The sequence below is a fragment of the Cucurbita maxima genome, unplaced genomic scaffold, assembly GCF_002738345.1.
Source record: "Cucurbita maxima cultivar Rimu unplaced genomic scaffold, Cmax_1.0 Cma_Scf00004, whole genome shotgun sequence".
NCBI lineage: Eukaryota > Viridiplantae > Streptophyta > Magnoliopsida > Cucurbitales > Cucurbitaceae > Cucurbita > Cucurbita maxima.
The window spans coordinates 366,936-381,824 of NW_019272020.1; the positions used below are offsets into that span (position 1 = coordinate 366,936).

The 14,889-nt window shown below is 39.0% G+C and overlaps 2 protein-coding genes across 2 annotated transcripts; one reads left to right on the forward strand and one right to left on the reverse strand.

Annotated features, from left to right (window-relative positions):
- The first annotated feature begins 1,980 nt into the window (after positions 1-1,980).
- Positions 1,981-7,506, forward strand: LOC111478383 (homeobox-leucine zipper protein ATHB-14-like). Its single transcript, XM_023122604.1, has 18 exons — positions 1,981-2,938; positions 3,438-3,594; positions 3,699-3,814; positions 3,904-3,994; positions 4,085-4,180; positions 4,288-4,401; positions 4,482-4,565; positions 4,663-4,818; positions 4,903-4,977; positions 5,065-5,171; positions 5,267-5,456; positions 5,540-5,728; positions 5,805-5,888; positions 5,983-6,117; positions 6,198-6,523; positions 6,714-6,828; positions 6,913-7,062; positions 7,165-7,506. The coding sequence occupies exons 1-18, from the start codon at positions 2,742-2,744 to the stop codon at positions 7,309-7,311; spliced, it is 2,529 nt and encodes an 842-aa protein (XP_022978372.1). The 5' UTR covers positions 1,981-2,741; the 3' UTR covers positions 7,312-7,506.
- Positions 7,507-9,632: 2,126 nt separating this feature from the next.
- On the reverse strand, positions 9,633-14,488 carry LOC111478133 (DNA-damage-repair/toleration protein DRT111, chloroplastic-like). The gene is made up of 3 exons (XM_023122252.1): positions 13,500-14,488; positions 10,110-10,544; positions 9,633-9,871 (listed from the first exon to the last, which is right to left on the reverse strand). Exons 1-2 carry the CDS (start codon positions 14,319-14,321, stop codon positions 10,248-10,250), a joined length of 1,119 nt encoding a protein of 372 aa, XP_022978020.1. The 5' UTR covers positions 14,322-14,488; the 3' UTR covers positions 9,633-9,871; positions 10,110-10,247.
- Between the last annotated feature and the right edge of the window lie 401 nt (positions 14,489-14,889).

The window sequence follows — 14,889 nt, forward strand, 5'->3', positions numbered from 1 at the left end:
TGTTTTGAGGCTTTGGATGCTTTAAAGATATCAAAACCTTTGTACTAAAAGGTCAACCCTACCTACTGAAATCTCAAAGTCAATCACTTTTTTCTCTCTCCCTCTCTTGGATTCTTATGAGTGAACGGATGGAGGTGGGAAACACTCTCATTTGCAAAAAGTGTGGTTGGTGCTAGTAGGTCTTAACCGTGCATCAAATATCAAATATACGAGTTCACGCAACGGGTTTGAAATGTTAAAGCTAAGAAGGTTACGTTTGAGATTTAAGGATAGAGTATAAGAACTTTCTGTGGTAGAACTACCTTTTTTAAGAAGTTCGAATTTTAAAAATCTGCTCGACTCAAGTGAGCTTATGAAAATAAAATTGATTCTTTGGAGAGGTTTCCACACCCTTATAAGAAAAACTTCATTCCTCACTCCACCTGACGTGGGATCTTGTAATCTACCTTATTTGGGGCCTAGCGTTCTTACTGGCACACCGCCTGATGTTTGGATTTGATACCATCTATAATTGCTCAATCAGCAATTGTCCCGGGACAATGGCTATCAAAAGTTGGATTGGGCATTGTTTATATCCAGCTGCTTAATGCATTTTTACAGTTAATTAACTAATTGATTATGATTTTTGTTTTTACAAAAAAGAAAAGTGGTACCATTAATGTCTGTCACATCTAGAAAATTAGTGATAATATAAGGACATGGGTGAAACTTGAAAGCTCCAAACTGCTGACTCCAAAATTTATAATTAAGATTATGTGTCCCACAAGATAATGTAAGACATTATTGATGCCCCAAACTCTCATAACAAGTGTATCAATCATTACCCATTAACCCTAATATTTTCCAGCTCAAAGAACACTTTTTTAACACTTGATTTGATTTGGGTTGTTTTCGTATGATGTATAATAACGAGATAGAATCTTTCTAATTAAGGTCATAAAGTCCGACTCCATACTCACTAATTCTTTGGAAGCTCTAGATGAACTAAGAACATCTTTGTAGTATCGAAATCTTGATCGATAGATCGAATCGTCGAGATTTGGTGCATATCATGTTTACTCTAGAGGATTGCCACTAAGGACTATTAGTAGTGTTTGGTGACCATTTCACTCAAAGAATTGGCACCTCTTTTCTTCCTCTATTGTTCCCTTGCCACTTTCTGTTTTTAATTGACTTTGGGAAGTGAGACAAGCAATAATAAGTGAAGAGTCTTCCACATTCATTAGTCTTTTCAATTCTCTGCTCAAATAAGTAACCAATAGAATAAGAGATTTTGAGGCTTCCACAAAGTGAGGACTCCATCACAATCACACGAATATACTCTTTATTTTACGTGGACACAAGTAAAATTATAACAGCTCAAGTCCATTGTCACTAAATATTGCATGTTTTAGTTTGTTACATATTATCGGGAGTCTCACAATTCTAAAATGCATCTACTAGGGAGATATTTTCACACCCTTATAAGAAATGTTTCATTCCCTTTTCCTATCGATTTGAGATCTCAAATAAACTAAGTGTATGCTCATAATCTAAACAGTGAATGAGGGAGGTAGTAGGAAACGATTTCTCCTCCATTATGTAAAGGGATTGGGGACGAGGAATATATTCCCTATTCACATCCTATCCCCGCCCGAACTTAAAATTTGTTGGAACGAGTAATGACACGGTCTTGAAAGTTATTGTAAGCAAGAGGAAGAGCAACCAAATCTTTACATAGTCTTGAAAGTAAAAGATGAGGCAGTTAAGAAAATAGGGCAAAAATAGAATAGTGCCAAAAAAAAAGTATAAGAAGTAGGCAAAGGGCAAAGGCAATAAGAAGTAGGCAAAGGGCAAAGGCAATAATTTAGGCCACTTTGTCTGTGCTCCAAACCTCCCCTCCATCCTTTACCTTCACCAAAGAGTCATATAAATACATAGACACAACACATGCTGTATGCATCACAGTCCTTATAGATAGATACGTATCAGTGACTCTAGTATCATACATCATTCATTCATTCATCTCGTGAACGTTTGTTGTCAAAGAGAAAGAGAAAAGGAAAGAAGATGGTTCCTTCCTTCTGAGCTCTGACTCACTTCTTTTTAGAGAGAGATAAAAGAGAGGAAGATGAATAGAACCCATTGTTCATAACAAACCTTCTCTCTTCCTTCTGTGTTTGTTTATGTGACTGACACACAGGATTTAAATTAATCCTTCTTTTCTTTTGATTTTTCACATCACTAGCTGGGAAAAAAGTGGGATTTTCAAGTTTTATTTGTGCAGTGGAAAAAACCCACAGAGAGAGAGTTGGGAAAAGGAATTCGCCATTGGATGTTTGTTTTCTTCTGTTTATACTTTCTCTGCCCTCTTGCAAACCCACAATTTTTCAAAAGAAAAAAAGAAATTTCTTTTTCTTATTTGGGTCTTTATTTTTCTTCTTCATTGCTTCTGAAGTCCTCGAAATTGGCGCTTTCGTGATAAAGACCAGAGGACCCTGTTCATGCTCTTCTTCAACCTGTGTGCTTTGAGCAACAAGCAGAGCACTAACGGATGAAGGAGAGAGGAGGCTCTCTTGGAGGAGAGAGCCTGCCCGGTAAAAAGCCTAACACCACCACCAACACCGCCAAAGAAGAAGACCAAGACGACACAAAAATCCCCTTTTGCTAGCTTCCCATTTTTCCTTTTCTTGAGGCTTTCTTTTTCGTGGGTTTTCAAATCATTGGGTTGCCTCTTTGTTCGAGTTTGCTGCACAACATCTATGGCGCTTCTCATGCATAAAGAGATGGGTTCCAGCAAATACGTACGGTATACACCCGAGCAAGTTGAGGCATTAGAGAGAGTTTATGCAGAATGTCCTAAGCCCAGTTCCCTCAAAAGGCAGCAGCTCATTAGAGAGTGCCCGATCCTTTCTAACATTGAGCCTAAACAGATCAAAGTTTGGTTTCAAAATCGCAGGTACAGTGTTTGTTTCAAAACTTGTCTGTTTTGCTTGTTTGTTTTTCCCATATGTAATATTGTCAAAACTTTTGGGTTGGGCTCTGAGCTTGTGGTACATCTGGTCAAGGAGTTGAATAGCTCTGGGAAATGGGTTTATAAGGAAATGATGCTATTGATTGAAAGAAACCACATTTTCCCCTAGAACTTGTGTATTCAGTAACTTTACTCCTTTTTACCATGTCATTTCGTCGTCTTCTTCAATATGGAACTGGACCTCCCGATGATTATGAGAATCTGACCTTCAGTTTGGCCTTTTTGGGATCATATTTATGGTTTTGAAATATTGGGTTAGGAATCTTTGCTGATCTTTCTTATTTGATCTTGAATCTTTGAAAACTAAACGTCCTTCCGTGTTTCTGGGGTTGAAGTTTTGGATGAAGAAAGATGTTAAACTAATGCTCCCTAGATCATCTCCAACCGACTTCACAGTTTGTTTTACCCTTTAATTCTCTGCTAGATGCCGTGAGAAGCAAAGGAAGGAATCTTCTCGGCTCCAGAGCGTTAATAGAAAGTTGTCAGCGATGAACAAATTGTTGATGGAGGAGAATGACCGCTTACAGAAGCAGGTGTCTCATTTGGTGTATGAGAATGGCTATGTCCGCCAGAAACTTAGTGTAATCCCTTTCAATTCCAAAAACTTTGTACCCTCAAATTGATTTGTTTCTTCCAGTTTTGATATCTTCTGTGTAACAAGGATCTCTTCTTCTCTCTTCGATAGGCATCTGGGACGACTACAGACAATAGCTGTGAGTCTGTAGTCATGAGCGGTCAGCCTCAACAACAGCAAAACCCAAATCCTCAGCATCCCAATAGGGATGTCAACAACCCAGCTGGGTCAGTATCTTTAGCTGCTACTTCCATATTTCAGTCACCTTGTTTTTGGATGCAACATTGAAATGGCTTTTATGAATTGCTTGTCTTAGTCTTCTAGCGATAGCTGAGGAGACCCTGGCGGAGTTCCTTTCCAAGGCTACAGGAACTGCTGTCGACTGGGTCCAGATGATTGGGATGAAGGTAAGTATTTTTTGTATTAAAGGATTGAATATCCTCTTGAGGGTTATGTTTTACTTGATGGTCTTAATGAATAACCTCATATCTGCACAGCCTGGTCCGGATTCCATCGGAATCGTTGCTGTTTCCCGCAACTGCAGCGGGGTGGCAGCACGAGCCTGTGGTCTTGTTAGTCTAGAGCCAACAAAGGTACTTGCTTTATGAACTAACTAAACTCTCGTGCCCTTGAACATGATGGTTTGTTTTTAGGAACTTTCTTGTGTGTGCATCGTGAACATGAAGTTTAATCGATGCAGGTTGCAGAAATTCTCAAAGATCGCCTTTCCTGGTATCGTGACTGCCGATGTCTTAACGTTGCAAGTGTTATTCCTACGGGAAATGGGGGAACAATAGAGCTCATATATATGCAGGTTGGCTAATACTCTTCATTTTGTCTCTTCTATGGTTAAAGTTTATTCTACTGTTTCTAATTCCATTTGTTTTCGTATAGACTTACGCTCCAACTACATTAGCAGCAGCACGCGACTTCTGGACTATGAGATATACGACAAGTTTAGAAGATGGCAGTGTAGTGGTAGAGTCACTGACCGCATCTTTTTTACTCTAAATTTTGCATATTTGGTACTATTTGTTGGTCTTGATTTCAGCTTTTTCTTTGGAATGAGTTGCAGGTTTGTGAGAGGTCATTGACTTCTTCTACTGGTGGCCCAGCAGGGCCTCCGCCATCTACTTTTGTTAGAGCTGAGATGCTTCCTAGTGGCTACTTAATACGAGCGTGCGAGGGTGATGGATCGATTATTCACATTGTCGATCACATTGATTTGGATGTGAGCTTTCAACTTTGAGTATCTTAGCATTGTATTTCTTGATTGTTTGTGCATTTTTTTTTTCATCTTTCATTCCATTTATAGGTTTGGAGTGTCCCTGAAGTTCTTAGGCCACTTTACGAGTCATCCAAGATCCTTGCTCAGAAAATGACAACTGCTGTAAGAATTGTTGCAGAGGTTCCATTCTCTTGACAAGTAAATCATATCTGTTCTGTTCTTACTGTATCGGTCGAATTTGTTCTTCAGGCATTGCGTCACGTTAGACAAATTTCTCAAGAGACTAATGGAGAGATTCAATACACTGGTGGACGTCAACCCGCTGTACTGCGGACATTCAGTCAAAAACTTTGCAGGTAGTTTACTGTGGAGAGCCTGATAACTAATGAAGTTTTATGATTGTCATTGATACCTCTTTCTTATTCTAATCATACCTGGAAATGGTCTGTAGGGGTTTCAACGACGCTGTTAATGGGTTTGCTGATGATGGTTGGTCGCCTATGGGCAGTGACGGTTTGGAGGATGTGACAATTGTCATAAATTCATCAGCAAATATGTTTCCCGGATCCCAGTATAACACATCAATGTATCCCTCTTATGGTGGAGGAGTGATGTGTGCAAAAGCGTCGATGTTACTTCAGGTGAATATTTCGTCTAGACGTTTTGCATCTGAATGATTGATATACTTGGTTTCAATCTTAACTTGTTTACTTGTCATCTCCAGGACGTGCCCCCTGCTTTGCTTGTTCGATTCCTGAGAGAGCATCGGTCTGAATGGGCTGATTATGGAGTTGATGCCTACTGTGCCGCAAGTTTAAAAGCCAGTCCATATGCTGTTCCATGTGCAAGGCCTGGTGGCTTCCCTAGCAGCCAGGTTATATTGCCTCTTGCTTCTACTGTGGAGCATGAGGAGGTAACTATTTCTATGTTTCAAAGAAATTCCTTCAGTCTCTTCCTTGTACTGTAAATATGACAATGTCTTTGTGCAGTTTTTGGAGGTGGTTCGGCTGGAAGGCCTTGCATTCTCTCCCGATGACGTTGCTTTGGCTGGCCGAGATATGTACTTATTGCAGGTGAGTTTGCTACGTTTAATTTGCATCGTCTTATCCAATGTACGTTTATTTTTTTGCCTCTTGATTATATGTTTTCTCAACCTTTTTGTGGCAGCTCTGTAGTGGGGTTGATGAAAATGCAGTTGGAGCTTGTGCTCAGCTTGTGTTTGCGCCTATAGATGAATCCTTTGCGGATGATGCTCCATTACTTCCGTCAGGATTTCGTGTCATCCCACTGGATCCGAAAACAGTTCGTCTCTGCATTGAATTACTGTCTTGGACTTCCCATTCTTTTGAAAAAGAATAACCTCTGTTTTTCATCCATTGCAGGATGATCCTACTGCTGCTCGAACATTGGATTTGGCCTCTACTCTTGAAGTTGGTGCCAATGCTGCACGTTCTGCTGGTCAAACTGATTTGAGCAGCTACAATCTTCGTTCAGTCTTGACCATCGCTTTCCAGTTCACTTTTGAGAATCACTTGCAGGAAAATGTGGCTGCAATGGCCCGACAATATGTCCGTAGTGTTGTCGGGTCCGTTCAAAGGGTTTCCATGGCCATTGCCCCATCTCGGTTGAGTTCCAATATGGGACTAAAGCCCCTTCCTGGTTCTCCTGAAGCTCTCACTTTGGCTCGATGGATTTGCCGAAGTTACAGGTATATACTATGTAATCCCTTAGTGTTCTTGGCACTGTAATTTTTCGTAGCTCCGAAAATTTGGCTTGTTTTCTTCATGTATAGTTTTAAGTACATGAAAAGAGCCATGGAAATGCTCATATAACTGCTGAACAATGTATGAACTCCCCTGCCCCCAACAGCTTTACTTACCAACAGTTTCGTGTTTCAGGATCCATGTTGGATCTGAGCTCCTTCAAGCTGATTCTCAGTCTGGGGGGGATGCCATGTTGAAGCTGCTGTGGCACCACTCCGATGCAATCATGTGTTGCTCTGTAAAAACCAACGTAATCAACTTTCCTACCGAATTATATGACAAGTCACTTGACTGCTCCGGAAAGCTGACATGATTTTGAAAAACTTAATTGCAGGCATCTGCTGTGTTCACCTTCGCTAACCAGGCTGGTTTGGACATGCTTGAAACCACTCTTGTTGGCCTGCAAGATATAATGCTCGACAAAATTCTGGATGAGGCAGGTCGGAAGATTCTCTGCACTGAGTTCCCCAAAATAATGCAACAGGTATAAACTAAGAACTTGATATGATTAATCATGATCAATTCTGTCCTGAATAATATAGGCATATCAAGACTATCTTATATATTTTTGTTCCTTACGTCTCAGGGATTCACAAATCTTCCATCTGGTATTTGCATATCGAGTATGGGCCGTCCCATTTCTTACGAGCAAGCCATTGCCTGGAAGGTTCTAAATGATGATGATTCCAATCACTGTCTAGCTTTCATGTTCATAAACTGGTCCTTTGTGTGATGGAGAAGAAGCACATGACTGGTTAACTGTATCAATTAGTGGAATTGTAATTCCAACCTAGACATGATGTATTTCTTTTACTGCAGGACTTCTTGACTATGGTCTTAGCTACTTGGACCCTTTGCTACGAACTTAACACCATTACTTAAAGTTAGTTTCATGAACACTTCAATGCTATGTGAGGTTATCACTGAAGTATCATTTATCGTTTTGGAGTTGATAATTTAGCTTCAAAAGGCTACGCTGTAACGATTTTAGTTTATTGCTAGTAAATATTATCCTCTTTGGATTTTCTCCTAAGATTTTAAAATGTTTGTTAGGAAGAAGTTTTCCCATCCTCAAAGTTTTTCTTTCGGGCTTTCTTTCAATGTTTCATTTTGCTCTTTAATTGAAGCCGGATCCCACAAAACGTTTTTATAACACTACCCATATTCATAATACTACTTCCTTGACATCCAAAGCGTCGTAGGGCATGTTTTTTTTATAAAGAAAATATTATGTATTATGGACAGTTAGATGGTCTTGGTTGTTGAAAGCACTAAAGGTTTCAACCTAACTAAAACTTTTAAAGGTTTCAACCTAACTGAAACTTTTAGACAGATGACAGTAAAAAGAAAATTGTTGCAGAGGAAAAGGCAGTTTCATGACAGGAGGGTTATTTAGGTTGTGGTGGGAGTAAATCAAAGGTGGAAGCACCAGCCACAGCCACTGCACCAAAACAAGTAAAAGAGTTGAGTAATGAGCAGTTCAAGGCTTAACAAACACAACAGTCTTTAACAGCAGCTTATTAATGAGGAGGGCAAGAAGCAGGAAGGGGTTGAGCATCAATCTTCATTTATGGTAAGAAGATACACCTAGGCGAGCTAAGCAGAACTCCCTCTTCCATTCCCTAAGCCATAACTACACGCTATTTTGACAGTGGGCGGTGGGTGTAAAATCAGTCCATTCTACCTATAATGATGATCTTTGAAACAGAGCAGACAAGACAAGGATCTTCCTGTTTTGGTTTTTCCCACCATTCCTTTCCATTTTTTCTCTAACCAAACAAGGATGGGATTTTGGAAGGTCTAATCACACTTTAACTTTTCATATTACTTTCTCTTTGTAGTTCTACTTTTTTCTAATACATTTTTTGATGGAATGGTTTTTGCCAACCTCTCATTGGGTATTCCCAGAAATAAATTATTAATATTTTTAATGTGTAATTATTTCAATGATATTTTAAAAATGTTTGTCACTCTTTTTCTGATACAGTAAAAGATGGAGGGGGAAGGATGTGTACAAAGGTACTGTGAACTGTAATTTCGAGACTGCTGCCAGTCTCTTTCGCAGTTTTTCCCACCAAAAAAAACTAATGTAAATTATTTAAATTAACTATGTTTTTGGTGCAGACTTGGTCTACAGCCATTGATTCGCCTCTAATGCCCAGTCCCATGCCATGCTTTGTCTCAGAACTTAACCCTTTTTGTTCCCCATTTGGGTATGCTTATTGATTTGTTCGAAGGGAAATTATGATTGTATTCAAATTTTTTGAAGTGAAATTTATGGGACTACAAAGTATATATCTATGGCTTTGTCTTTATATAAAAAATCATCTTTAATGATGATAAACTCCTTGTGATTTTTAAAATGATGCTTGATAAGGCTTCTGAAAATGAAGCCAAGTTGTGAAGTTACAAATAGTTGAGCAGGTTAACGCAGAAGTGGCCTTTGGGTAAAGAGAGAAATTGAGTTAAAGTGTTGGGAAGGGAGTGGGAACTTCCGAAAGTATAGTTTGGTTGTATTCCAAGGACACCATTTTCAAGGGCAGCTTTCCCTTCAATAGCGCTCCTAGCGCGGCCCAGCCAGCCCCAAAGGGAAAGGCATTAATTAAAGTGCAAAGAAAGCATCAAAATTCAATAAAGAAGTGTGGTGGGGAGAGAGAGAATCTATGAATCTGAACTTTTGTAAACCCTAGGGGAGAGGGCTAGGGTTTGCAATCCATGTAGTTTTTCTGTGGAATTGCTGCTGTTTTAAGATTTTGTGTTGCAGCCGTTGTAAGATTTTGTTCGAGTTTAGGGATGGAGACTAGACCTTATCATGTTGCTTAGACTCTATAATCCATAGGGTTTTTCAAATCAACCCCTTCCCCCATTTAATTCACCATTGACTGGTCCAACCTATTTTAACAGATGTAATAATTACCGTGTTTGTTTCTTCATCTTCTTCTCAGTTCAGTAAAACAGGCAGTTTGATTTCAAGTTTTAAAAGGATTGAATTAATAAAGCAAGGAGTTAAGATGTCAGAAATTATCTCACTTCTATTTAAAATTTACCCCAACAAAGAAGAAATTATATAAACTTATACTCATAATATTTCTCAAATAACATAAGAACCAATCAATAATTTCACCCATAATCCAACACACATTAAGAAAGCTTGAGAGTTTAAGCACAAGATAACTTCTGGTTTTTCATTTTTTAATAATTAAAAAACACGACGAGTCTCAACCTAAAATTACCGTAAAAGCCCAATGATAATCCGCTTGCAGCCCGAAAGAACGCCCATGGTCATCGGTGTGCTGTACATGTAGCAAATAGGGTTGCTGTTAATCTCTCAATTTTACTAATGAAATCAAATTACAATCTTAGTTGAAACTGTTCAGTCAAGACATAATTGAATTTGGAAGAAAGCAAATAAGATAAAATTGGCAAAAGCTTCTATTAAGAGACAGAAGCATGCATAGAAAAAAAAAAGGTTCTATGACAGACAAATGAATTTATCGAAGGGGTTTATATTGGATGGTTAATGTGGCTTACCAAGTGCGCCATCATTCAGTCTGTCACAAGTAAAAAGAGAGATTCTCATAATGACTGCAAAGAAACTAATGAGTCCACAACATCACGTGCTTACAACAGGAAAGTTATAGCACAATCCAATCCCAATCCAATCGGAATTCATGTAAATCCAGGGATTTCTCCTGGCATTGGAGCTAATTCATTCTTACTGAACCTTTCCTCATCATAAAATGTAGCTTGAACCACTCTTCCCCCGAAGTAACGACCTCCAAGATCAACCAAAGCCTTAGTCGTTTCTTCTGATCTTTCAAACTGCACAAAAATTCGAACAGCCTCTTCCACTGGAAAATTGGGTTCTGTGATCTCAAATATCAGAACTCTCGTTACTGTTCCGTACTTCGCACACTCGGATCCTACTTCCTCTTCTAGCTCATCATCTACCTCACCGGGGCCCACCTTCAAGATAAAAATCACAAATTATATCCTTTAGACGTCTGAAGAAAAATGCAATCCTTTCTATAGTATAAATATAAAAAAATGCTTCAATCATCAAGCTCAATCATTTAGATATCCTCAAGGATTAAATTGTTCGCAGGCCTTACTGATACATGCTACACTCATGTATAGCATGTATAGATAGGCCTTGTGTATGAAGGATTAAACATTTTTTTAAGATTAACCCACTAATCTAAATTGTTCAATGGCATTTTTTATGATATCAAGATTAACCCACTATAACCCTAAATTATTTAATGACATTAAACCATAACCTAGATTCACAATTCGGAGGGAGGTGAGGGAAGGAGAGGTTCAGCCATGTATAACAAGACCCTTAGAGCAAGTAATAATTGGAAATATATATATTGTTTTTTCTTTTATATTTACAAGATCCGTCATAGATTTGTCAGGAAACTCCACATGCTATTTACAAATACTGGTCTTTCTCACAAATAAATATTCTCACATAAGATGTTCAGACGACCTCTATGATCAAATAAATAAGCTGTATTAAACTCGTATCCAAAATGGAGGTTTACGAAATAGAACATAGAAAAGACAGAGAAAAACGTAAAGACAGAGAGACAGAGAGAAACTGAGGAGTGAGTCAATTGAAGAACGTAAAGACAGAGAAAAAAAAACATTCTTAGTTCATTACAGACGGAAGCATGGTTTAGAACAAGAATTACGCAGTTCTGATAGATCCCAACTCCAAGCCCTAACCCCTATTTCTTTGAACTAATCTATTCCTAATAATATTCAATTTCTTTGAGTTCATAATCCGTAAACAATGGCTTCGTAACATCAGCCTAGAGAGAAGTTCCTTCTAAGCTTCCCAGCTTTTTTGCTCAGAAATTGATAGGGTCACCACGAAGGGCTTTGAAAACAACCAAATTTCATTTCTAGAGGAAACTTCCTATTTTCTTCCTTCTTCACGTCCATATTTGTTCATAACCAGCTTACTGCACATCTCATAACTTTCTTTAGCATATCTCCAGAGCTTCTCTGTAGTATTGCCTCACTTCTCTTCCTTAAGTTGCCTAATTCCAACCTTCCATCTTCTAGGGGCCAGTAGCAATATTCCAGTTAGCTAAACGGCTAAGAATTTCTCCCTCACTTCCCCCACAGGAAATTGTCAACTTTCTCCCCTGGGTTATGAACCCTCATCCCCTTCTCAAACCATTAACTCCAATGAGAGATAGAAAGAGATAAACCAACTGAAGAACTTTTCCTCAGTTTAAATAAACGATGCTGAAGATCTCCACCATCATAAACGCATAATTTTTTTTTTTTTTTCTTTTTTTAACAAGGAACTCATTTTTCATCAAGAAAGTAAAAGAAGGAACAAAGTTCAACAAAAAACTCCACGGGAAGTGCAAAGCCAGCAAGAAGCTAAATAGAGCATACTTGACGAAAGAATACGTCTCAAATCCTCCAATACCCGAGTGCATAAAACACATCTACATGGGCCACAACCAAAAGAGACAAGCCAAGAGAGAAATCTTAAACCTCTCTGAAGTGTTGAACTTTCAAAACTTGGTATCAAGAGGGGAGGAGACCTTGCAATTGTTGCAAGTAAATGATGCAAAAATGAATTACAGGAAAGGTAACCAAGAGGATCTAGGAAGCAGATCAGATGTAACGGCCAAATCCGCCGCTAGCAAATATTGTCATCTTTGGGTTTTCCCTTGAAGGGAAGCCCAAAGAGGACAATATCTGCTAGCAGTGGAACTGGGCCGATGCCTAAATTCCAAGGATTAAACTCACGCCCTTGATAATAGATGGAAGAGGAGCCAAATCATTAGCAGCTCTATCATTGAAGAGAACCCAATGATGCATATTGGAGAGGAAAGACAGGCCAAAAAGACATCTTGAGTAAGCGGCACATTGTAGAGACAAGATAAATGCATTTGACGGGAAAAATTGACCTTCAAATATTAGTCCCATGCCGAAACTAACAAATCGAGGAAATGAGGTAAACCCATAAAAATGGCTTTCCATATATTTCAAGTAGTCAACCTAATATAACAATGAATCAAGTGCAATAAAATCAGAAAACCAAATATGGTATGCCTTGATATTCATACAACCCCTAGAACATGCTATATAGACCTTCATCCTCCTCCCCACCCCCCTCACCTCCCTCGGGGTAGATTTTTAATCTCTGATATGGTGTATAATAAACTTAAAACCTAAAATGATCTAGCAAAAGATGTAACATTGATGAAGGCATCTCTATACAAAATCACGTGAGTAAAGGTTTGTACGTTCTCTGCCTTTAAATTTGTTTCCAGATAGACTAATAATCTATGATTTAATGTTTTTCCCTCTAAAATTTTCCAAACAAGAACTCTATATGCAAATTGCAACTAAGGGTTTTTTAGTCCATATCTTATTCCTTCTGATTAGCACTCGGTAGTACAGGGAAAGAAAACTTTCGGATAACAACAATTTATAAAGAACTGGTTGAGCAGTTAGCTGATAAAAAATGCCATCTGGCCGCTGACAGCAACAATACTGTCTAACTAACAATCCTTTCACCTTCGTAGTCTAACATGAAAACTGGATAAGCGTACACCAATGGGCAAGCAGCTAAAGATACCAAGGTTAGGATTAGGAATCGAACTTTCATCAAAATATGGACAATCAAACAAATTCTCAAGTGCATGCATTTCAATGATGGATTAACAGAAGAATCGCGTGCTAATAATGGAATTTGCAACTATGAGAGAATGATATGATCAGTTACGTTAAACCTGTCTAGATTGCTCCTATCTAACCAAGAATTTCTGAAGTTTAATAGAAATCTGAAAATGGGAAAGAACTACTAAAATTCTAATGCACCGAAAACAAACTCCTCTACCTAAAATTCATTTCAAATCATCAAAATGTCAGAATTCTACAACGTCGTACCATGTTTCGGAGCAGGAGAACCCGAGTAGGTTGTCCGTTAAAGTTGACACTCTTCACCTTCTTCTCTGATTTCGTATCATTAGCGTTCACGATTACTCCAGCACGCAGGTCTGTCTTTTTTGCCATCAGAGGGGTGGTGATCCCTTGTTCTTGCTTCCCAAGCCCTTGCCCCTCTTTCCACCCCATCTTAGCCATCATTCTTTGAGCCGCTGTCATCTGCCCACCAGCACCAACTCCCAACCCGCCAGTTTCCGACTTTCCAATGGTAAATCCGTCTCCGCTATTTGGTGGCGATGGCGATCTTGGTATTGCCCCACTCTTCGCCGCGCGCCTTCTCCAAGCTTCCTCGCCTGAAATATTTATCCTAGAATCGGAATACTCTCTATCTCGCTCCTCTCGCTCCTTCTTCTCCCTCTCTTCCTCCTCTTGTCTACGTCTCTCGAGCTCCTTTCTCATCTCAGCCTCCTTGGCCTTCCTGTTCTTCTCCGCCCTATACTCCTCGTAGTCATTCGGCCTCGCTGGATCATACTCTTCTACAACCGAAGACGTCACGGCCACCAATGCCGGTTGCGTAATAGCCTCAGCCAGAATCGGCAGAGACTGCTCCACCGGCTCGGACACTGAAGCCTTCGAGTGCGCCAAGTTGGCAGCTTTGATTTTGCTTTGAGATCTGAGAACAGTCTGTGGCGCGAAAACGGACGATGGCTTGCGTAGAGTCGGTGGCGCCATTTTTGTGCTGCTCGACCAGACGGTAGAATTGGCGGGCTTATCTTCCTCCGCCGAAGAGGGCGGAGGTAGGTCTCCGTACAATCCACCAAGCATATCGTATGCGTAGCCTTGTCTTCCCTTCTTGCAGTCTCTTAGAACATCGGAATTTTCAAAATGGAAACAGAATCGAAGAATGAGTTCTCCAGATGGCGGTGGTAAGCAAATTTTGCAACTTTTGCGAGTGCTTGGAAATTAGGGGTTTGAGTAACACTGAAAGTCAAGGCACAAACAAGTATTTTGGGTCGCCCAACTTCTTTAAATTTTTTATTTTATAGTTTATAATATCGGAGCATATTTAAAAAACATTAAAATAAATTAATGTTCATGTATAAACCAACCTCTATATTATTTAACGATGCATAATTCAATAAGATCCATTTCACATTGAAAATAAATTTTATTCATTACATATTTAGCATGAGCCCTTGAGTTTCATTTCTTTTTTTGTACCGACTTTTTAAAATGTCATAAATATTATAACTTTAACGTCTTTTTTTTTTATTTATGATTATACGTTTTTCATTTAACTGAGGTTTTACATATTACACTCTCCTTCTGCTGGAGAGACAAATGTTAGTTTCTTTATTTCAATTCGTTAATTTTACAAGTAAATTAATACACA